The sequence below is a fragment of the Cotesia glomerata genome, linkage group LG9, assembly GCF_020080835.1.
Source record: "Cotesia glomerata isolate CgM1 linkage group LG9, MPM_Cglom_v2.3, whole genome shotgun sequence".
NCBI lineage: Eukaryota > Metazoa > Arthropoda > Insecta > Hymenoptera > Braconidae > Cotesia > Cotesia glomerata.
Genome location: NC_058166.1, coordinates 14,970,770 through 14,995,877, shown reverse-complemented (window position 1 = coordinate 14,995,877; position 25,108 = coordinate 14,970,770). Strand labels below are relative to the sequence as shown.

The 25,108-nt window shown below is 26.5% G+C and overlaps 2 protein-coding genes across 4 annotated transcripts in view; one reads left to right on the top strand and one right to left on the bottom strand.

Annotated features, from left to right (window-relative positions):
* The first annotated feature begins 2,101 nt into the window (after positions 1–2,101).
* On the top strand, positions 2,102–7,298 carry LOC123271996. Its single transcript, XM_044738563.1, has 2 exons — positions 2,102–2,441; positions 6,172–7,298. Exons 1-2 carry the CDS (start codon positions 2,373–2,375, stop codon positions 7,240–7,242), a joined length of 1,140 nt encoding a protein of 379 aa, XP_044594498.1. The 5' UTR covers positions 2,102–2,372; the 3' UTR covers positions 7,243–7,298.
* A 1,507-nt stretch (positions 7,299–8,805) lies between these two features.
* Positions 8,806–25,108, bottom strand: part of LOC123271241 (janus kinase and microtubule-interacting protein 3-like) — a 53,206-nt gene continuing 36,903 nt past the window's right edge. Inside the window, exons 4-8 of one of the 3 annotated variants that reach the window (XM_044737506.1) lie at positions 15,575–16,876; positions 15,293–15,502; positions 13,042–13,580; positions 11,479–11,638; positions 8,806–9,311 (exon numbers count right to left, since the gene is read on the bottom strand). In XM_044737506.1, the coding sequence (XP_044593441.1) occupies positions 13,254–13,580; positions 15,293–15,502; positions 15,575–16,876 (1,839 nt within the window). In that variant the 3' untranslated portion in view covers positions 8,806–9,311; positions 11,479–11,638; positions 13,042–13,253. Of the gene's footprint in view, positions 9,312–11,478; positions 11,639–13,041; positions 13,581–15,292; positions 16,877–25,108 lie in introns of all 3 variants that reach the window. The other 2 variants (XM_044737505.1, XM_044737507.1) reach the window with 2 other exon arrangements.

Genomic DNA, 25,108 nt, shown 5'->3' with positions numbered 1-25,108 from the left:
ACCGAGAAATAAATAAATAAATATAAAATAAATGATAAGTTTTATTATCGTTAAATTTGAGTTTGGAACTGGAAAATATTTTTAATTTCAAGTTTTTAGTTATGAAAATAAAATTAACAGACATCTGACAATTTTACGATTTTTCTTTTTTAAAAAAAAAATTATTACATCAAAACAAAACGAAAAATTGCAGATTTAGAAGATTTTAACTACTGTAACTAAAATTTTTTAGTGCTAATTAAATTAAGAAACTTTCAAATTTCTCCTGATTTCAAGATTATTTTTAACTTCCTTCTGAGAGACTAGCAGCCAAGAAAAATAATATTCTCTTTAAATTCCCAAATTTCAGTACCACTCATTATGAGTCTTCTTTCGTAATTACAGTTATACGATTATGGGAAGAACTACCAGAGGACATTATAAATTCATCAAGCTTGGAGGTTTTCAAAAATAAAATTTTTGATTATTTATTTAATTTAGATGTTTGATCATAAACTGTTGTAAATGCTTCTATCATTATTTTATTAATCTTCAAACTTCGTTAACCTTCTTTATATAGCTTCTTTTTAATTTAAAGTTTCCTACCTGTCTCTTTAGTAACATCAAAGATTCTTAAAATTATTAGTTAATTCTTTATAAATTAAATTTTTATATTAATTTTTAATGTAGTATATAATATTATCACCTATCTAAAAATATTATTGTGTAAAACACTCTAAATATTTATAAGTTAAACTGCACAATAATGTAAAATTATATGTATACTTACTCTTTGTCATTCGGCAACTGCCTTGACATAATTTTGTCAATAAACTAAAACTAAACTTCCCGCTAAGAAAATCGAAGATTTTCAAAAATCGGGAAGTTATTGTTTTCACCCCGTTTTGCAAAAATCGAGTTTTCATCAGATCTCGACGTTTGAAGGTCATAGGAAGCTTTCCTGACTACTCCCGCGAGGTTGTCACGGTGTCTGTATGTGTGTGTGTGTGTGTGTGTGTGTGTGTGTGTGTGTGTGTGTGTGTGTGTGTGTGTGTGTGAAAGTATGTGAACCGCTTATAACTTTTGAACGACTCATCCGATTTTATCGCGGTTAGTGCCATTTGGAAGGGCTTGGCCAAACTTAGATTTTGAGAATAATTTGGACCAATTCAGATCAGTCGATTTTGAGAAATCTTAAAAAAACTAAGAAAAAATTTTTTTTCAAACATGGTTTTTTTTGGATAACTTTTAAACGGCTTTACCGATCGATTCCAAAAACTAATCAGCTCTAGACAATGAAAAACCACGTCGATCGCCACCAAGCTGGTCAAAATCGGTTAACTCGTTCGAGAGATATCGTGAACGAAAGAAAACCGAAAAAAGTGTTTTTTCGAAATTACTCCGAAATTTTTGGTTCGATCAATTAAAACCTGAAAATTCTTTATGAGGCTGATAAAACTGCGTCGAATGCCGCCAACCGCGTGAAAATCGGTGGATCTATTCAAAAGTTATTGCGGTTTGAAAATTCCAAAAGTAGTGTTCTATGAAACTTCTATCAGACTTTTGAGCTCGAAGAGCTCAAATGCATATAAATACTATATCTTTGAGCTCAGCGAGCTCAAAATATCACATAAATTATTTGAGCTCAAAAATCTCAAAAACATCATAAGTACAATTTTAAGCGCCCGGGTATGGAATTAGCGGGAAGTTGCAGGGATGGCCTTTAGGGTGAACCGTTTTACTAATTTTTTATTGTATATATCTAGAATTATTATAAATTAATAAGGACTTAAATTAATAATACCTCTGAATTAAAATCTTTCTCTTGAAATTTTGGACCTAAAATAAATTTCTTAAAAATACCTTAATAAGAAATACTTTCATTTTTTCAAATAAGGAGCTGGCACGGCTCTTATCAGCAATGCCTTACTAAAAAATGCTTCACCTATAAGGATAATACCTCAGGACAAATTCTAGTCAGTTATTAATGATGTTGAAATGTAACAGAAATTATTTCATCAAATGCAATTCCATTATTCAAACTAATGATTTTCAAATAATAAATATTAATTAAAATATTTTGATATTCTATTGTATTACTTATAAACTTAAATTAAAAACTATTGCATATTTATATTTAAATACAACAGTATCACTTTGACTGAAGAAACATTATAATTTGAATCTGGAATCTTTTATGGAAACAATTATAATCTATTGAGAATAGGCTGAAGAGAAGGAGAAAAGGTTATTGCAGAGGTGGAACTAAAACATAATACAGCATCTTGTAACAAAGTCACTTTCACTCGACTCTTCGTACTATCGAAAGTATAATTGCTCTTGTCTTATTTTATGAATCATTTGGTACCGTAAATTTACTTTAAATAATCAAAATGACAGTTTTATTTACTGCATATATATTATACAGTATTCTTATTTTGGTAATTGGCGAAAAATCCCTTGTAAGTATTTATTTTTTCATAAATATATTATTTGTTTTTTTTCATAAATTAAATATAGACATAAGTTATTTTATGCGATTTTCTTCGAGTAGAATCAATTTGTATTTATTATTATAAAACTAAAATAATTTTTCTATGCTTCTCTCAAATTTTAAAAAATATTTACAAAATTAACTTATAATATTTTGTTTAAAAAGAATATTTTAAAAGTTGTTGTAAAGTTTTCAATAATACAAAATTTTTTTCTTCTTTAATAATGATTCTATTTTTTTAACTGATAATAAGTATTTTAAATGAAGAAATTACTTCTTAAAATAAATATGCTGGAAAGATTAATTTTATATAAAGAATTTCATTATATCGATTAAAAATATATTTTTATATTAAAATACACAATAGACACAATAGTTATCGATTGAAGATATATAAAAATTTTATTTCAAGAATTTATAAACCAAGAAAATAAATTATTAATGCAAAAAAATGTATTTTCTTGAAAATAAAAATTTTTGATTTTAAAATTATTTTTTACGTATAAAGTTAAAAAATTATATTTCTTCTTTTTAATTTTTTCAAGGAGTCACAGTATCATTATGCCTCACCATATTTATGTTTGAACACAAAATGTTTAAATATTTCCTAGAACTCGAGCTAAAAGATCATTAACTCTCATTATCTTTTAAAAAATTTCTTTTGGCTGAAACAAATTAAATTCAAACATATCAAATTGTTTTTTTATAGTTTAAAATATTTATAATTTAAAATATTCTAATTGTTTAATTCATCAGATAATTATTAAAACTTTAATTATGTATATAATTTATTGCTCACTAAAATTTTGTATTTTTTACGTGATACTATGTTATATAAAACATTTTTGTATACACTTTGCCATTCGGCATTTGCCTTGGCATATATTTCCAAATTAATAAATAAAAAAAATATTTACAAAATTTTTTTATATTAGAATTTAAACGGCTCCCCACCTTTATTAAGGGGTTATACGCAGTTGCAAAGCTAAAAAAACAACATTTTTTTATGAATTTTTTCTAGACACAGTTTTTAATTATCAATTACAAGTGATGGTTATTTAAATAGAGCCTACTTTCAAGAATACAATAGCGCGTCAATCATGTAAAAATATAAATGTGCACCGCTCCTGTAGAAGATGTTCTGAACGACCTCTAAAAAGGCGCTTGGCGGTGATCTCCATTTCGGTGGTTTGGATTATCTGAAATCAAAAATATGGTGAATTCTTTTACAGGATAGATTAATGCAGGTATTGGACGAAGGAATAAGATTCAAAAAAATTATTACTATTTTTTTTTTAACAATTTGGAAAATTGTTTTTCAACAAAAACGGAAAATTTTTTACAAATAGACGCCATTTTGTCAAAAATCAAAATTTTTCTTATTCCTTCGTCCAATACCTGCATTAATCTATCCTGTAAAAGAATTCACCATATTTTTTGATTTCAGATAATCCAAACCACCGAAATGGAGATCACCGCCAAGCGCCTTTTTTTACACGCTTTATATTAGCTTCACTTGTATGTCAGTTTGTTTGTTTGTCAGTTTGTCAGTATGTCAATAACTCTCCGTGGGTAATCTGCGCGCCTGCGGCCTTCCTTGGTTCTGGTAGCCGTTTCTCAGGCTCGCTCTCCGAAATCGAACTCTGATTCCCCGTATTTATAATATTTATAAATAATTATTTTTTGTTAGCTTCACGGTTTTTCAGTATGTCAGTATGTCAGTATGTAACTCTCCGTGGGTAATTTGCGCGCCTGAATATTTTTGATAATCAACAAATAATAGTTTAAAACTAAAAATCACGCTTTTATAAATAAACCAAACTAAAAGTAAAAATAAATAATAGTTTAAAAACTAAAAACACGCTTTTTATAGAAAACCAAACTAAAAAATAGAAAATAAATTTAAATTAAGAATAGTGTTAAAAATTTCAATAAATATAAATTAATAATAGTGTAAATAAAAAAATGTATTTTATTTTAAAAAGCGTGGGTGCTTTTTAAGATATTATCAAAATGATAATCACTCTACTCATATCTGTCAATAAAATATTTATAACTATTGACACCATGCACCTCACGCTTTTTTTAAAATAAAATACATTTTTTTTATTTACACTATTATTAATTTATATTTATTGAAATTTTTAACACTATTCTTAATTTAAATTTATTTTCTATTTTTTAGTTTGGTTTTCTATAAAAAGCGTGTTTTTAGTTTTTTTAAACTATTATTTATTTTAGAGGTCGTTCAGAACATCTTCTACAGGAGCGGTGCACATTTATATTTTTACATGACTGATGCGCTATTGTATTATTGAAAGTGGGCTCTATTTAAATAACCATCACTTGTAATTGATAATTAAAAAATTGTGTCTAGAAAAAATTCATAAAAAAATGTTGTTTTTTTAGCTTTGCAACTGCGTATAACCCCTTAATCCGGAAAAATTACTCAGCAAAAATTTCTCCTACAAAAAAATCTCAAGTACAATAATTTCTCAAAACAAAATTTATCACAACATAAATTAATCTGAAAATCAATCATCATTTAAGACAAATGATTCCTGATTCATTTTCGAATAGGCACCGTGTTGTGCCCTTTTATTTGAAATGAATAAATATTTATTTAATATCAATTACAAATTTAACTATAACATTATAACACATTTTTGAATATAAATATTAAAAACAATACAAATTTTAATATAAAAAAAATAATATAATCAATAATATTTTTGCCACGAGAAAATATTACTAGGATAAAATATTGCATAAGAAATTATTAATGAGAAATTTTGTCGTAGGTAATTATTACATGAAAAATAAAAGACGACCACCAAAGGTTGGCAATAGTCTAATCGGCTCGGTACCTGCATTTCGAAAGAGTGGGACCAGGGTTCGATTCCGGCGCGCACCAATATTTTTCAATGATTATAAACTAAGAATATGTGCGTTTCATTGCCAGCCTCTGTACCGGTCGGGTTTTCTGTGGTTTTCCCATATAGTTATGGAGGTAAAATGTCATTACAGAAGTACCTCCATACTATTTAAGACCGTAATGCAAATGCAGGTACTGATTATAACGCGTAAGTCGGCCACAGTCGCAGCACTCATGTGTGTCGGGCATGAAAAATCCCGACATGCAGGGGGTGGGGACGAAAAGTGGTTGAGAGTTATAATGACGGGGTTGAGAGACTATATTGCGGAGAAAAAGTGGAGAGACAATAATTCCCCACCCTCCCTTGTAAAACACTCTACAGTGATACAAGTAAAACCATCCTCAATTATAACCTCAATAAAAGACGACCACCAATTTAAACATATTTAGCATAATTAATTAATAATTATATATTTAGTCAAAAATAGAATTTTTCTAATTCAATCAATATTTTTTCTTCAAAATAATTTTTAAACTTACACTGAAAAAAAAAATTCTTGACTAGAGGGTAAATTTTCTTAGCTCAAGAAAATATTAAGGAAGATTAAAAATTTCTTGAATAAAGCCAAAGTTTCTAGAGCCAAGAACTTTTCTACTTGCTCCAAAATAACTTTTGTTTTCTTTAAAATTTTCTTGATGCAAGAAGTTTTTTTTCCGTGTAGTTATTTAATTTATACTACATAATAAGAAACAGTTTTTTTGTCAAATAATTACAAAATTCGATAAATTTAAATGAATCTAATAATTAAGAATAATTTTACAGAATACAATTCCGCAACAATCATCAAATTTTAGTTGCAAAAGTCGTGACACTGGATTTTACGCCGACATTGAATCAAATTGCCAGATTTACTACACTTGCGACGATCACGGGAACAAATTTTCATATAATTGTCCGCAGGATACAGTTTTCAACCAAGAAACGCTCGTTTGTGATCACACGTATCGAGTTGATTGTCAGAAGTCTGCAAAATTTATCTTACAAGATGTTAAAACGCAACAAATTCAAGAAAAAGATATTGAATCTGACAACACACAAAATGCAAATAAATTTTCAAGATCGTTCCGAATAACACCTCAACCATCGATTTATTTCTTAGCTCCTAAAGATAATAATAATAATAATACTAAATCATCAGTTCTAAAAGATCAATCTAATTCCGGCAGTAATCAAGATTTCTTCAAAAGTTCAAGAAACTCGCAATTCAACAGAGGAAATTTATTTTCTTCCGTAATAAAATCATCATCTCAACCAACATTAACTTCAAGTACAACAACTACAACAACTCGACCTCAATTAAGAAGAGACGACACCAAAAACTTTACTTCTAAAGTTGAGAAACAGAAAATTTTCAGTTCTCAGAGAAGTAATAAAATAAATGATACTGAGTTTCAACAACCCTCCAGAACAACCACAAAATCTTCAGTTGTTATTGATCCTTATTCAGGAACTTTGAGATCAATACAAAATAATAATAAAATTTCTAATAGTAGTACTAAGAATCAAAATAATAAGAAAGAACAATTTATAGTTACAACTGTTCCAACAACGACAGCCGGAACGGATTTTCCAATTCCTAGTTTTGAAGAATCATTATTTTCCGGATTGACTAATTTCAATGATGATGATCCATATTACCCACGCTATACGACGAGCACAGAAGGATACACATTAGAAACCATTGAGCAAACTCCATTCTCCTTTACAACACAGCGAATTAGAACAACTAATTTTAAATTGAATCTAGTGGATCTCCTGCCGGATTTGAATTCTGTTGAAGATTTAGTCGATCGTCGGAAGCATCTTTTTATTCCTAAAACTAAAAATATTTAGTTTAATTTTCTGTTTTTATTGTAAAGAAACGCAGGTGTAAATTGATGGCTTTATAATAAAAAAATTTTAATTACATTCAAATTGTCTCATTGCTTATTGAAATTTTTTCATTATATTAAAGAAGAAATAATAATAAAGCTTCAATTGTTTGAGGATTAATTTCTTTGTAAAATTATTAATTAAAAAAGATTATTTTAAGTTTTGATAAATTATATTATTATCAACTCAAAACAACTAGTATAACTCGAGTAAAGATATTCGAGATTCTCATACTTGTGAAATATATAAAATATATGAAAAATTGATGTGGGTACTCAAATTAAAGCTCTCGATGAGTGTTACTTCAGGATGAGCTTATATCATTAGAAATATAATCAGTAGATAAAATACACAGTCATTCCTTAATTATTGACATTTTTCAGGATATAAGCTGATTCTGATGTTACGCTCATCGAGACCTTTCATTTGAGTACCCACATCAATTTTTCATATATTTTATATTTCACAAATATGAGAAATATCATAAATATGAAATATATGAAAAAAATCGTGTGGGTACTCAAATGAAAGCTCTCGATAAGCATAACATCAGAATGAGTTTATATCTTGATAAATGTCAATAATTAAGGAATGACTGTGTATTTTGTTTACCGATGATATTTCTAACGATATAAGCTCATCCTGATGTTACACTCATCGAGACTTCTTATTTGAGTACCCATACGACTTTTTTCATATATTTTATATATTTCACAAATATGAGAAATATATATAAAATATATGAAAAAAATCATGTGGGTACTCAAATGAAAGCTCTCGATGAGCGTAACATTAGGATGAGCTTATATCTACAAAAATGTCAATAATTAAGGAATGACTGGGTATTTTGTCTACCGACGATATTTCTAACGATATAAGCTCATCCTGATGCTACACTCATCGAGACCTTTCATTTGAATACCCACACGACTTTTCATATATTTTATATATTTCACAAATATGAGAAATATCATATATATAAAATATATGAAAAAAATCATGTGGGTACTCAAATGAAAGCTCTCGATGAGCGTAACACCAGGATGAGCTTATATCTCAAAAAATCTCAATAATTAAGGAATGACGTCGTATTTTGTCTACTGACGATATTTTTAACGATATGAAATCTATCACAGCACAATTATTTCTTCTATTTATCTGTAAAGTACTCAAACTAAGTCTAGTGTGGTTTTAAATTTTAAAAAAATCATCAAGCCAAAGTTTTCTATATTCATAATTCGTCACTCTTGGCAGTCACAATTATTTAATGATCAGAATTTTCAAGAGTCAAATAAAAAAAGTTGTATATAATGTAGACTTTTTATTCAATAATTACAATAACATAAATATTACAATAATTCAATGATAATGATAAATTATAAATGAAAAATTAATATGTGAAACTAACCGATGATAATAACAATAACTATTAACTAAGATATATAATAACTATAAATACGCGGGCAGAAAACAAAAAGCGTAGATCAACAGAAGCATGACTTATCAACTCTATTTTGTTACTTCTTGATCAAGCATAAAATAATATCTAACAAAATTGTCGACTAGAGATCACCTGAACCTTAAGATTTATGATGTATTAATTATGCATTCATTTTATTTCTTTCATGTAATCACAGAAACACAGTAATCAAAAACACATGAAAAATCATCAGGATAAAAAAAAATATGCATGTGGATACATTGTATACATTGGTTCGAGTTATAAATCGACTTTTACTCTAATGATAATTATTGTTGTGAATTACTATTGATGTTCGCATTGATTTACTCAAAAGAATCGGAATAATATAATTTTTAAAATCGTACAAGTTTTACGGTGACTGTTGCAAAACAATACAATAATGTGATGGAGCAGTAGTATATAATCCTACATTGAAGTACCCGAAGTACATTAAATCCTTTTGTATGCAAATTACGGTATCGGTTTAAAAAGATTTTTCGCTTGCGTGGTAGGACGTACCATTTCTGGACGTCACTTGGACATACCAAGCAGCGCCAGCAGCATTGTCCTGAAAAAGAAGATATTTTTTTTTTATTAGTAAGTACTGAATTGTATAAAATGTTGTTGAATAAAACTTTGCTTTATAATTCATATAAAATCATATAGTCATTTATGAAAATACGTGTAGAAAACATACGCTTTAATGTAAAAATAAAATGGGAAGATATCTGATAATTTTTAGGTTTTTTTTTTTATTAAAAAAAAAAAATTATACATGTAGAAGATTTGAAAAGCTACTCAAAAAAAAATTTACTTGAATCAAGTAAATAATTTTGAAGAATTTCATCTTCTTGGTTTGAGTTGAAAAATTCTTAAGGAGTTACATAGGTTTCACGGTTTCAAAAAATCGATTTTTTTTGTCATTAAATTTTACAACATCTCTATAATATTGTCCTAAAGTTTCAAATCGATCCGCATAATAGTTTCGGAAATACAGTTTTAAAAAGTTGCGCGCTCAAGGCACTGTTGCATTATCACTCAAAACTTTAAACGCGTTTTTCTCAAAACTATGTTTTCAAAGACGGTGGTCAAGATTTCTCAAGAACTACTCAACCTATCTTGATGAAATTTTAAACAGATCTTCGAGATATAATTTACAAGATCTTGAACGAAGGATTTTTTTGTTTTTCAATTAAAACTATTTAAAAAAAAAGTTTTGCGAAATTTTTGCCAAATTTTTAATTTTTTTGTAAAAACCTCTGCCAAAAATCCAATTTTCATTTTTTTTCCTTCGTTCAAGACCTAGTTTGAAGTCTTAAGATTTAGATTTTATTTATTTACTTCCCAAAAAAGATAGATATACAAAAATCGTACATATAAATTCTAAAGAGGAAACACAATGTTCCCTGTGCATAGGTTCGGGAAGAGTTAATAGGTATACACTGATAGAAGGATTTATTTGTATTAAAAAAATATTTGTTAATAGTTAACAAATCATTTATTAGAGACCATTTTTTAGTATCAAACAAATATTTCTTAGTATTTAAAATGATTTGTTTGTATTTAATAAATCAGATATTCATTTATTAAATATTAATAAATCTTTTTAAATACTAAGAAATATTTGTTAAGGACTAAAAAGTGGTCTCTAATAAATGATTTGTTAAATATTAACAAATATTTTTAACTATAAACAAATCCTTCTATCAGTGTATATGGTTAATTTATCATATGTGCCTATTTAACAAAATGTACTTAGTATTGAAAAATTTGTACATTATTTATAATAGAAAAATATAAAGCGAAAACATAGAATAGCACCAGAAACGTGCAAGTTTTGTAAAAGTTATAATTATTATTCTTCATACGATTAAATACTATTATTACGACTAGCGCAAGTGACATATCTTTTATTCCGTTGCTAGTTGTTTCTGACTGGACGTCAACCATATTTTAATATTATTTTTAGTTTTTTTAGTAAATGTATGTGTATTCTTTATTTCATTCGGTAGTTTATTAAAATATTTAATTGCAGTATACAGTGGACTGCTTTGAAATTTAGTCTTCGTTATTTTAGGTCCTTGGATTAACTAAAGCACATATTTTTTTTTCACTTTTGATGACCCTGCTAGGAGTTCTGCTGATTATGCGGACGCATATTTTTTCCGAGGGCTCGCCAGAAATGAGGTCACATTAGCAGAGTTTTTAATATTTTTTTTTTAATTCCACAGTAATTCCTTATTAACCCTTCGTTGGTCGCGTCTTTTTTAGTTTCTCGCTCGCACTATAGCGATTCTCTATAGATTGAGTAGTTGTAAGGCGGCGATTCGCTTATAGCGCGACCAACGAAGGGTTAAACATCTTTAGGACAGTAAAAAGATTGAATAAAATATTTCATTTTTTCTATTAAGAAAAAATTGTTGAAAATAGGCCATTTTTTACGGAGGAAACCTATGTAACCCCTTAAACTGAGAAATTTCACTTGGTTTAAGTAAATTGTACTTGATTCAAGAATTTTTCGTCTTCATTTAAGACAATGAGCTTCTTCAAAATTATTTTCTTGGTTCAAGAATTTTACTCATATATATAGGTGTAATATTTTTTTAATAAATGAAAAAAATTTTGAAATGTCTGCTGATTTCAGCATTATTCTTTTAGCAGCAAAGTTTTATAAAGGATCATGTATGATCAATGATCACATGAGAAGAAATATGTAGACAGTAAAAATTATTTACCTTGTAGATGATATCGAAAACAAAATTTTCTTGACACCTTCTTCAAGATTGCTGGTCACGCGATAAGCTTGCTGAGAAAATAGAGCCACCGTTTTAAAAACATGATACCGCATTGAAAAATACTTGTAACTTTTCTTCATCTCCAACGAAAATAGATAATCTATTGAAACACATAAGCATTTGATTAGAAATTAACAACTATTTTTCTTTTCTTCAATTGATATGTGCAAACTAATAGAAAGATGTTTTTATACTTTTAAAATTTTCTATACTAGCTATATGTATCTATTAAACTAATTTAACATGTTATTGATAATCTACCATTGTACCAAGCACAAAATTATAGTATAATTTCTAAGATTAAATTGATTTTTAAATTTTAGAGATACTCAGGCATTTTACAAAATTACTCTTAAAGTTAAGATTTGAAACATTAATCCAATAATAATTAGTTAAGAAGAAATATCTATTTGTTTTTATTCAAACTACTAGTATGATATTTTTAAGGTGGTCTAAAAAATTTTTTTTATGAGATTAACGCTTATTAATTTTTTTATCTATTTATTTCATCAATTTATTCTTATTTATTATTTATTTATTTATATGATAAATTTTTTCATATTAATAAAGTTAGCCGACATTTTTAATTTTTTGATTTTACTTAATTTATTAAATTAAAACTCAAAAATATTTTCAAAAAATTGCAATTATAATTTTCGAAGTTTTTTACAAATAAAAAAATTAAAAAAAAATTTTTTTGTAATATTTTTTTTAATAAAAAAAATTATAAAAATTTATGATACTAAAGTTAGCCGGCGTTTTTAATTTTTTGATTTTATTTTTAATAATTAAATTAGAACAAAAAAATATTTTTTAAAAATTGCACTTACAGTTTTTAAAGTTTTTTACAAGTGAAAATTTTTTTTTTATTTTTTTGTAATCATTTTTTCAATAAAAAAAAATTCAAAAAAATTTTTATATGTCAGCTAACTTAATTTTCATCAAAAATTTTTAGATGTCGGCTAATTTCATTTTCATAATTTTTTCTTCTTTCATTAAAAATTGAAAAGAAAAAAAATTTTTTTAGATCACCTTAAAGCGCATGAATTTTTTTTCTACAGATAAATGAAGTATGAGAAGTTTATTTTTTTTTGTACTATTCATTAAAATCATGAATGTTGCATTTTTTTCCTAATTTATAATTTTTAATTAATTTATCTAATCAATATTACTATACAAAAAAAAAAATTAAAAAAACCAAGTACTACTATGCAAAAATAAATATTAAAATTTATTCCCAGTGAAAATTAAATTGCAACACATCATGACCTTTTATAAATTCATATTAATAAATTTCAGTAGTAATTTTTTCGAAGACATGCGATCTTTTTTTGACCGTGACAATTTATCAAACTGACCTTAGGCCAGTTGAAAACTAGCCAAACGAGACATTGCAAACATTGTATCTGATAATCCATTTAATTGCCGCAAGATAAAATAATATTTTTCATTAATATCACATTTCCTTTCACTTATAGTACACATTATAATTGTTTAAATCACCTCTGCTTTAAAAGTTCCGTTAGGCAGTCAATAAGTGTTCCATTATTACATATTTAAATATGTCTCTGTGTTTATCTTCTGATTAGTTCTGTTATGTAAATCATTTGGTCACATTTTTAATTTTAAAATATTTAAGATGTTTAAAAAATATTATAAGTTTTATTTGTACATTGTCAATCATTAAATTTAAGTTCACGCGAAATATTTTTTTTCTAAATGCTTAACTCTTGATAGAGAACGAGTCTATCGAAATTGACGAGTGACTTAACGCTGTTTCTGGTATGACTACCCGCGTTCCAGACTCTCATTGCCCAACCATCGTACTCATTATGTTTTAATTTTTTTGTTCCATCTCTAACCTTCTCGTCAGCTTCATTTTTGCTAACTCTTTCATAATCAAAAGTTCCTGGATTTTCTTCGGGGTATAGCACAATGTAATTCATTCCATTTTGTTCTCTTTCGTCATTTACTTTCTGCATTTCATATTTATTATTCTGTGGTGTATGTTCCGAGATTACTAATGGACTTTCTGATACGTCCTGCAAGAAAATTTTATATTTGATTAGTATTTAGAAATAGCTTTTCTTAAATTTCATAGTAGATAAAGACAAAAAAAATAGTTACAAGACATTTGAACCGCAGAAAATTTTTTATCAGAGAAAAAAAAACGACAATTTATATTATTAAGAGAATAAGAAAAATTTTGTGTCCAAGAAAGTCATATTATAAAATCGGTTTTTTTAGTGAAATTTAGTTTCATTGCAAGGGTCTTCACTTGAATTTGTGCCTCTTGAAGGTTTCATATCATTCTCACCAATGGTCAAAATTTATTATGATAAGTATTTAGGCTGCAATCGAAAATGCTCTATTTCTAGATACATAATTAAGAAATGACCTAGTATCTAGTAAACTATTGATATTTTTAAAGATATAAGCCCATACTGGGGTTAAACTCATCAAGACCTTTCATTTGAGTACCCACATCAATTTTTCATATATTTATATATATTATATCTATGTATATATGAAAAATATATCAAAATGCATGTGGGTATTCAAATGAAAGCTCTTGATGAGTGTAATATCAAGATGAGCTTATATCTTAAAAAACATCAATAATTAAGAAATGACCTTGTATCTTGTGCACGATTGACATTTTTAAAAATATAAGCTCGTACTGGGGTTACACTCATTGAGACCTTTCGTTTGAGTACCCACATCAATTTTTTCATGTATTTATATATATTATATATATGTTTATATGAAAAATATATCAAAATGCATGTTGGTACTCAAATGAAAGCTCTTGATAAGTGTAACATCGGGAAGAGCTTATATCTTTAAATACGTCAATAATTAAGAAATGACATTGTATCTCGTCAACTAATGATATTTTTGAAGATATAAGCTCACCCCGACATTACACTCACCGAGACTTTTCATTTGAGTACCCACATCAATTTTTTCATGTATTTTTATATATTATATATATGTTTATATGAAAAATATATCAAAATGCATGTTGGTACTCAAATGAAAGCTCTTGATAAGTGTAACATCGGGAAGAGCATATATCTTTAAATACGTCAATAATTAAGAAATGACATTGTATCTCGTTAATTATTGACATTTTTAAAGATATACGCTTATCCCGATGTTACACTCATCGAGACCTTTCATTTGAGTACCCACATCAATTTTTCATATATTTGATATATTTATATATATCTATATATGAAAAATATATCAAAAATGCATGTGGGTACTCAAATGAAAGCTCTTGATGAGTGTAACATCGGGATGAGCTTATATCTTCAAAACCGTCAATAGTTAAAAAATTACAGGGCAATTTAACAAAAGTCATTATTTAATAAAGCAAAATCCATTTACTTATAGTTCACAAGTCACGACAGTCACATAGTGACTGCAAGGTTGCTAGTAAATTATTAATAAAATACTGCAACAATTTCTGTAAAATATTGAAATAAAAAATTTTGTATTTTTTTTGTAAAGTAATTGTCTAAGTTTCAGTGGTTGCGTCACCAAAAAAAAAAAATTTCTTTATAATTTGAATAATTCCATATTCTTCATCTGGTTTTTTTTTTTTTTTTTTTTTTTTTTTTTTTAATTTTGTATACTAAAATTTAATTTCAAAATGAATTAAGAAAGTTCTTAAAAAAAAAATTTTGATTTTTTTTTTTGTCTATCTACTATAAATTTTCACCAAAAACTTAAATGTAAAACCACCTACCATTTTATTACAACCATTATAATTAATGAATTCAATCTGAGAAACTCTATTAGTATTATTTTCATTATCCGTGATTTCCATTAATTCATCAAATTTCTTCATTTCACTCCCTGAACTCTTACAATTTTCAAACTCCGTTTTCTTCCCAAGCCTATCAGTTCCATCGACTTGATCACATGTATTATTTTTACCATGCTTCTCAAGTTTAGCGATTCTTTCCATCAATTGTTGGTTACATAAATTTTTTTCCTTTAATTCCTGGTGAGCTTTTTCCAGCTGAGCTTTTTTGGCTTCAAGTCTTGACCAGGTCATATCAACTTGCTTGACCGTTTTTGAAACTTCTTTCGAAATCGTTGATTCGGTTATCGTAGAAGAATCTTTAAAATCAATTTTTGTCATCGTTCCAACATTAACTTTCTTAATATTCTTAAATTCCCTTAAAATTCTGAGCTCATTTTCCATCCAATAAATTCTAGTAGTAAGTCTTCTGTTTTCATTAATTAATTCTTCTTCTTTCCGTTTGGCGATAAAATTATCATTCAAAATCTTTTTGTGATTTTCTTGATGCTCAGCAAGTTGTCCCTCGAGTTCACGGACTTTTTCTTTGTAAGAATTCAATTTTTCTTCAGTAATTTCAAGAGTATCCGTAGAAATTGGTACTTTGGCAGCTTTTTCTTGAATTCTTTCCCTTAGAACTTGTAATCTTTGTACTTCTTGTAACAATTCACCAGCTGGAGTTTCTGTTTGTGTACCACAACTAGTTACTTCAATGTTTTCATTATCGTCTTCATCCTCAAAAATACCGCTTTCTTGTAAAGACAACGAGGATTTTTGCACTGAAGTCAAAAGCAAAGAAGATTGACTGTTGCACGAGCTATAAGGTATAACAGTTGCAATGGCACGATCCTTTTGTTTATTAGAAGCAGTACTTTGAACTTTGAATAATTGAATCGGCTCGGGTGATCCAACACCACTATCAACAGCATCACGACTTTCGCGTGGCCCAATTTCTTCCAATTCTATCACACGAAACTCCAACAATTCATTTTGTTCTTTAAGTTCCGACAATTCGGCAATCAAATCGGCTTCACGTTCTTCAGCTTCGCGCAACTTGTTACTCAGTGCAATCCGATTATGTTGACCACTATGTGTCTCTTGTAGCAATGCCTTCTCCAATTCACGGACAAGATTTCTAGCACGCTCTAATTCCTGTTGTTCTTCAGTATACTTCATATGCAATTCATCATTTTCAAATAACAACTCTTCATAAGCTTCACGCGTTACAGTATTTCCTTGCCATATAATAGTACTGGCTTGCATCGATACCGATGAAGATGTACTTGATAAAGTACTATCACCATCTTCCTGTTCCTCTTCATCATCTACCTCAGCAACTGGCGCTAATTCCATCCATCGCTTGTATGGTGACCCTTTCTTCTTTCTTCTACTCCATAATAACTGGTCAATCTTCCGTTCTTGTTCCTTCAATAGCTGACGTAGATATTCTATTACTTCCTGTTGTTCCAATGCAAGCTCACGAAGTCGTTCGGTCTCTCCCTCACAATTGCCTTTGTAGAGGTTCATCTGAGAAATAAATTTTCAAATTAATAATAATTCAATTGTTTGTAAAGAAGAAAAAAAGTTTATTTATTTATTTACTTCTGGATATATATTCTATAGAGGTGCATTACACCTGTGCATATACGGAAAAAAGTAAACTGTAATATTCACTCGGATTCCGGTTAATTTTTATAGTTTCAAACAGTAAAGCAGACATCGGGGTGGCAAAAATATAAATAATACAGAACTTAATGTAGAAAGTATAAAAGCTACAATTTATAATTTAATATCCAAAATAAGTGATTAGTAGCTGTCACTGTAGTAAATAACGACTCTTTTATCTTAAAAAATTACAGTTTCAAACAGTAAAAATTGCCATTTCAATATATAGTCGATATTATGAGAAGGGAAACTCAGATGAAAGAGAAGGGGGTCTCACTCTGGGAGAATTTAACATTTGAAACAGTAAAAATTATACTTTTAAAATATACATTTTACCAGTTCAAGCAAGTCAATAATTACAGTTTGATTTTTAGCGTTACGTTTAAAATTTACCATTTTACTTTGTAAATATTGACGTTGCTTGTATTTGAAATTTACTAACTTTATTTCATACTTTTTACATATCATAAGATCATTTTTTAGGTAAGGTAAAAGCCCCAATATATGATCATGTACCAGTATATGATCACTCCATGTATTTGTATACCTATATTTGTGAACATAGATATACAAATACATGGAGTGATCATATACTGGTATGTGATCATCTATTGGGGCTTTTACCTTACGAAATGATAAATATCAAAGTCTGAATTCTTAATTATTATACTTTAACATTTTAGACATTTACATAGCGAATATTACTGTTTAAAATAGTATTTTCTTCCATATAAAGAATAAATTGTAACGTTTAAATGGTAAATATTATAAAGTGAATAGTAAAATCACGATTTTACTGTTTGAAATGATAATTTTTAGCAGTTGATCATTACTTATTATAAATCGACTTTTATTTATTACAGTTTACTTTTTTCCGTGTAAAAACCAGAAAAAAAAAAGAAAAATACAAAAAATTATGCATAATTACAAATCAAGAAAATTTCAATAGAAAAGAAACGCACAATACTACAAATTGACGGTCTAATTAGCAATTTGTCTAACTTATTTTTTAGAGGGTGATTTTTTAACATTTTGATGTAGCAATAATTCAATTATAAATTATTTGAATGATTTAAACCCAAATATTATATCTTTATTAGATATTAATGATATTAAATGGTTTTTTAAAGTGATAATAAATTTTGAACTAATGGTTTTTTTCGTACAAATAGAAGATTCTCTAAAATGGAGTTAGACAATTTGCTATAATGACAACATCGAAATGTCATAACACAAATTGCTATACAGTCATCTCTAAAGCATAGATAAAACCATAAGTTTCTATCAATTCAGATTTCTAATAAATTTGTAAATTTTACTTTTTAGAACCTTCTTAGATACATTCAGTGTTTTTAACACATTCGGTAGTTTATCATAATATTTAATTGCTACGTAGTAAGCATTTTTGGTGTTAATAGTCTTCTTAGCTTTAGGTAAAATTTACTGCCTATTACGATTATTAACTATCCTTTCAGAGTACAATATTTTACAATCATTGTAATAATATAAAAGAGCATTAACAACAAAATTATCTTTTATTTTTAAACGTATCAACGACTCATTTCTTATTTTCATTTTACTGATTAATTTATTTTAAATTTCGACTAGCGGTTTAACAGAATTGTCATCAATAGTTATTTTAAATATAATTTCAGAAAATTTATGTTTAATAGTAATAATTTTTAATTGATAGATGGGCTGATATCCTTTTTGTTTTAAAATACCAAGTATACAATGATTATTTGCCTTTCTAATATGAGAGAAGTGATATGACAAAATATATTGAAATTGATGACGGAATTCAAAGCAACACCTAAATGAACTACACTTGTTTTTACTCCTTGATTAAATTATCTGATTAAATTTTATTAGTAAGATGATAATACTGACTAGAATACATAAGTTTTATCTTTGGGATTCCATCAGAATATTTAATGAGAATTTAGTTTCAAATTCTTAAATCTACAACTTCCACAAATTTTACATGGTTTGTTGATTTCATCTTTATTTATTATAATTCTGACTTAAGAGCGGTTGATAGTTAATTTTCAAACGTGTTTTGCTCATGTATAAGATAAAATTTCGAAAAAAAAACGCTTTGCTCTTCGATAGATAATTTAATTATCTATCGAAGAGCGAAGCGCTTTTTTTTTAAATTTTCATTTATTTATGCATAAAATGCGTTTTAAGATTCTATTTATTAATTGATAATTTAATATTTAATATTTGATATTTAATAATTTAAAAAAATTTTTTATTAAATAAATTACGTCAAAAAAAATGAGTAAAAAAATTGACATGTAGAAATTTTATTAAATAAATTACGTCAAAAAAAAATGAGTAAAAAAATTGACATGTAGAAATTTTAATAAATTAAAAATGCAATATTTTTTAAAAATAATTTTTCGGAAAAAATTTATTTGTTAAATAAAATTAAAAAATTGTAAAGTAACTGCTAACTTTAATATCATAAACAACGTACAAATATTTCAAAAATAAAATTATACTTATAAACTTCTAATAGTTTAAATGAAGGATTTTTTTTAATTTTGTCAATTTTTAGAGTATAATTTCCTTTTTAACAAAAGAAAAGTTTTTACACAGTAAAGAATTTTGCGTCAAAAAATTTTGTGTTAAATATTTAACACTTTTGTGAGTAAATTTAACAACTTTTTTTGTTAATTCTTTTAAATTAACCCAAAAAAAGTGTTAAATATTGAACAAAATTTTTAAACGTAAAATTTTTTACTGTGTAAATGTATAGCTTGCTAAGAAAAATAAAATTTTTGATTTTTTTGGGAAGAAATACTTTTATAAAAGTTTTTATTTCTTAATTTAGTGAGAAAAGAAAATCAAATATATTTTTAATTAAAATTATGTGAAGAAAATCATTAAGTGACATTTGAAAATTTGTTTTTTGCAAAAATGCTCATTGTTTTAAATTTTGGTATACGATTTATTAAATAACTATACTTCTTTAGCAATTACATAATTTTATAAAATAAAAAGGTGGAAACAAATGAAAATAAAGTAAAACTTCTAGAAAAATACGTACAATTTTCTAAAATCCATGAATAAAAAAAAATAATCCATTGATAATAAGTTGAGTATTTAAAAAATGATCACATCAAATAAACGTCATCGGTTCACAACGCACAAGTGTAAATTGATAATAAAGAAGAAAAAAAAATCAACTCTCACATGATCGGTATCAGGATAATTAAAAACATAATAATCCAAGCTTTCGGACTATGATTGATTACAGTAACGAGTTACGAAAGAAAGGAGTAATGAACATGAGACGATTTATTAATAAATAATACTCGTAAATGACGATAAAGACTGAATGATGAACGAAATGACCTGGCTAAAAGAGGCTGGAGACTAAAACCGTTACTTTGGCCCCGTGACACACAGCTGACTCGTCTTGTCACAATTTCTTTCTCTCTTATTTTTTCAAGTAACCCTCTTGAGAAGAGCAACCTGAACCGTACAGGTCAGGTGTACAACCAACCAGTCAATCTTTCATTGAATTATCAATATTAAATTATTGCCATCGGTATTTTATATTGATGCTTATTATTTTCTCTATTATATTATTTTCTTACTCTGTAGAAAGTTTAAACAAATCCTTCCTTCAATTTTGATTTCATCTAAATAATAGATGACCCAAAAAAACTTGACATAAATTATTTTCGTAAGTAAGAAAATAGAAAAGAATTTATCTCGGAATATTTATGCGATAAAATGAATTTTTGTAGTTAAATTTGAAATTATCAGGTTCAAGATTTTAACCAGAATTTGTGCCATTTCATAATTTCATATGTTTTTTATTTATTGTTGTAAGATTCGAATTTTATTTATTTATTTTTTTTGCAAATTGACAAATTAATTTTGTGTAAATAATATAAATATAAAATGAATGAAAAAATTCTAAATAATAGATTTTTTGTAAAAAAAAATTATCTTCTTTTTTTACATTTATGAATGATAAAATATATTACAATAAAATTGTAAGTTTTGCAGGATTGCATTTTTTGTCTCTCCAAGTTGCTTCTATGAGAACTTTCATCAAATTATTTGTGATAGATCTTAGTGATATTATTTATATAAATTGTTCGTACCAAAAATGATGTATATTGTGATTAAAAATATCGAAAATTATTAAGCAGAAGTTTTTCAAGCTCGAATTTTGAATTCCCAGTACACGGAAAGAAAATTTTAGGAAAAATTACAATATTAACATCATAATCCAGGACCAGATTTTCAATACAGTCCCTTCGATAATTTTACATTTTAAAATTTACGATGTTAATTCGTAAAAATTTAAATATTTACTACACTGATAGAAGAATTTATTAACTATTAATAATTTAATTTATTTGAAGGCAATTATTTAATTTATTAAACTTTAATAAATATTTTTCAACATTCAATAAATATTTGTTTAGGAGGAAAGTACATTTATTAATAGTAAATAAGTATTTATTAATAGTTAACAAATATTTATTAACAGTTAATAAATATTTTGTTGAGTGAATTTGTTTCGCTTGCAATGTCACATGATATGAAGATTGCTTATAAACAAAAATCATCTTTATAAATTATTTGCATTAATTATATTACATTATAATAACGTTTATTGTAACATACCGAATTCTATCACAGCTCATAATTATCTTTTATATTTTTAAATATTAAAAACGTTAATTTATTTAGTGAATTTAATTATTATCATATATTCCAGCTATAGGATTATAAAAAGTGTCAAAAGAAAATTGCTAATTTTGTTTTTGATTTTAAATAAATATTTGTTAACAGTTAACAAATATTCATTAACCATTAATAAATATTTATTAACATTTAATAAATCGTATTTAATAAATAATTTATTAACTGTTAATAAATATTACTAAATCCTATCATGTTAAAAAATCATTTATTAACAGTTAATAAAGCTTATTAAATATTAACAAATCCTTCCATCAGTGTATTTTAATTGGTACACAAAAAAAAGAAAAATAGAAAAATTACACTATATAATGTAACGTGACGCTCTGTATAAAAAACTGAAAAAATTACAGTTTCAGATTGTAATAATTACAGATTTTGTAAGAATTACAGTGTAAAATGTAAATATTACATTAAAAGCTCTGAAAATTAACATTCAAAGTTTAAATTTAGAAAAATGTTATTTCAAACTGCAATTTTTTTAGTTTTTTATATGAAGCGACATTCATTACCATGTATAATGTAATTTTTCGATTTTTTTTTTTTTCGTGTATTTTTACGATGTAACATCGGAAATTTTAAAATATGAAATTATCAAAGTGACCATGGTAATTTTTTTCTACAATTTTTTTTCCGTGCAATCAAATAATGATTGAAAGTTAGAAGTGATTTAAAATTGTTTTCTAATTCGCTACTTACACTTCACTTGATCTTCGAAAGTGATGCATGCAAATAAATTTCTTTTCGCATAAAATTACACATTTGATTTCTCTCAATGCAAGTTAATCCGATTTTCTCTAATTCATTAAACATATCGTAATTTTTAAATCTTTCTTTGACATGACATCTTTTGAAAAGTGAATTCTCGCGTGTCATTGCTCAAGTATAATTACCATTAACGTTTTTTCTTATAACACTTAAACTTCATTAATTTTATTTATATTATCGGTATAAAATGTAAAAGCTGTAAGTTATCGCTAATAAACATGTAAGCTAAATGGATGATTAGACTGACAAGTATCAAATAAATAGTGGTTTTATTATTTTGGTTATCGGTTAGATGAAATTAAATAGCTTTTAGATTATATCACGAGAAAGTGTTTATGGCTAGAAGTTATGATCTTTTTATTATTGAAAGAGTGGGATGGTGATGATGATATTCTCAAGAAAATTGTACCAATGACTTATCAGGCATATTTAGTTCTCGTGCAATCGATCTTCGCAACAGGTGAGCAGAACACGCAGCATTACCGTTATCCTCACCTCTCAGCTCTCTCTCTTGTATGTATTATTTGTGCTCTCTATAGTGTACATGTAATCCCTATTTGTGATGATAATTTTCAACTAATTTCAGATTTGAAGAGTGAAAAATTTTTTTTATAAAGTTAATTTTTTACTAATTCTTCTTTAAAAGATTTTTTTTTGCTATTTTGCACGAAGAAATTTGTTATTGAAAGAAGAATATAAAAGTTCTTAGAAAAAAAGTAAATTATTGTTAATTTTCAAGAATTTTTTTTTTTTTATGTTTTTATTAGGAATTTTATTTCAAGGATCGGTCTCTTGAGCCAAGATAAAAAAATTAAGACAAAAAATTAAGACAAAAAATTCTTCAAAACTATTTTCTTCAGAATTTTTTCTACTATATCTACACACTGATAGAAGGATTTGTTTATAGTTAAAAATATTTGTTAATATTTAACAAATCCTTTATTAGAGACCACTTTTAGTCCTTAACAAATATTTCTTAGTATTTAAAAGATTTATTAATATTTAATAAATGAATATCTGATTTATTAAATACAAACAAATCATTTTAAATACTAAGAAATATTTGTTTGATACTCAAAAATGGTCTCTAATAAATGATTTGTTAGCTATTAACAAATATTTTTTAATACAAATAAATCCTTCTATCAGTGCACAATAAAAATTTTGCGTCATTACGCCAAAAAATTTTTGTGTTAAATATTTAAAAGTTTTTAGTGTTAATTCTTTTAAATCAATTCAAAAAGAGGTAATTATTTACAAGTGGGGTAAAACCTATTTTTGACCATAAAAAATAGATGAATTGACGGATCATCATCATTTATTTTTTAAGTTCTTTGTTTTTAAGGCGAATTTATGGTGGTGATATCAAAAATATCAAAAAATTAATATTTCAATTAAAAAATCATCTTTAAAAGTTGGGAAAAATTTTGGCTCGCATGTTTTTAGATAAAATTTCAATTTTATCTTTTTTTGATGTTTTTAATATATTTTTTTTTTTTAAATAGATAAAAAAACGAAAAATTAAAAAAAAAAAGGTTTAAAATAACAATTTTCTAAAAAATTTATAAATTCAAACTTTGAATGTTAATTTTCAGAGCTTACAATGTAAATATTACATTCTACAATGTAATTATTATAAAATTTGTAATAATTACAATCTGAAACTGTAATTTTTTCAGTTATCATCACGGAGCGCTACGTTGCATTATATACTGTAATTTTTAGAGTTTTCTTTTTTCTGTACTCTTGTAAATATTTACCCAAAAAAGTTTTAAATATTTAACATACAATTTGTTTGACGCAATGACGCAAAATTTTTTACCGTATTTAGACAAACTTTATAAGTAAAAAATTACTTACATTCTAAATTTTAATTAAATTACTCTATAATTTAAGACCGACTTGCCAAGTAAAAAAAATTCAATTAAATATAATGGGACCACTTTAGAGTAGTTCGCTATTCTTCAGCATTACAATTGTAAGATTAAATACCATTCATACACTGATAGAAGGATTTATTAACTATTAATAATTTAATTTATTTGAAGACAATTATTTAATTTATTAAATTTTAATAAATATTTTTTAACATTCAATAAATATTTATTTGGGAGGAAAGTACATTTATTAATAGTTAATAAGTACTTATTAATAGTTAACAAATATTTATTAACAGTTAATATAGTATATTACACACCTAGGAAAGTAAAGTAAGAAATGTCTCAGATTACATGTAATTGTCGGCCGAGGCGAAGCCGAGGTTGACAAACATGTGATCTGAGGCTTTCTTATTTACTTCCCGTGGAGTGTATACTATTTTTTTGCTCGAAGAAGGCAGGAAGCGGCACTTTCGTTTAGCGCAGCGGGCCGAAAGTTGACGCTTCCTGCCCGTTGAGCAAACATAGTATATTACACCCCTTGGGAAGGAAAATAAGAAAAGCCTCAGATCACATGTAATTGTTGACCGAGGCGAAGCCGAGGTCAACAAACATGTGATCTGAGGTTTTCTTTTTTACTTCCCAAGGGCTGTATAATATTTTTTTGTCCGAGGAAGGAGGAAAGCGGCAACTTTGTTTAGCGCAGTGAGACCAAAGT

Bases quoted from the DNA above. Each gene is read 5' to 3' on its own strand.
- LOC123271996 (XM_044738563.1), top strand. From the start codon at position 2,373: ATGACAGTTTTATTTACTGCATATATATTATACAGTATTCTTATTTTG. The intron at 2,442-6,171 runs GTAAGTATTTAT...ATAATTTTACAG, and splicing joins TAATTGGCGAAAAATCCCTT to AATACAATTCCGCAACAATC.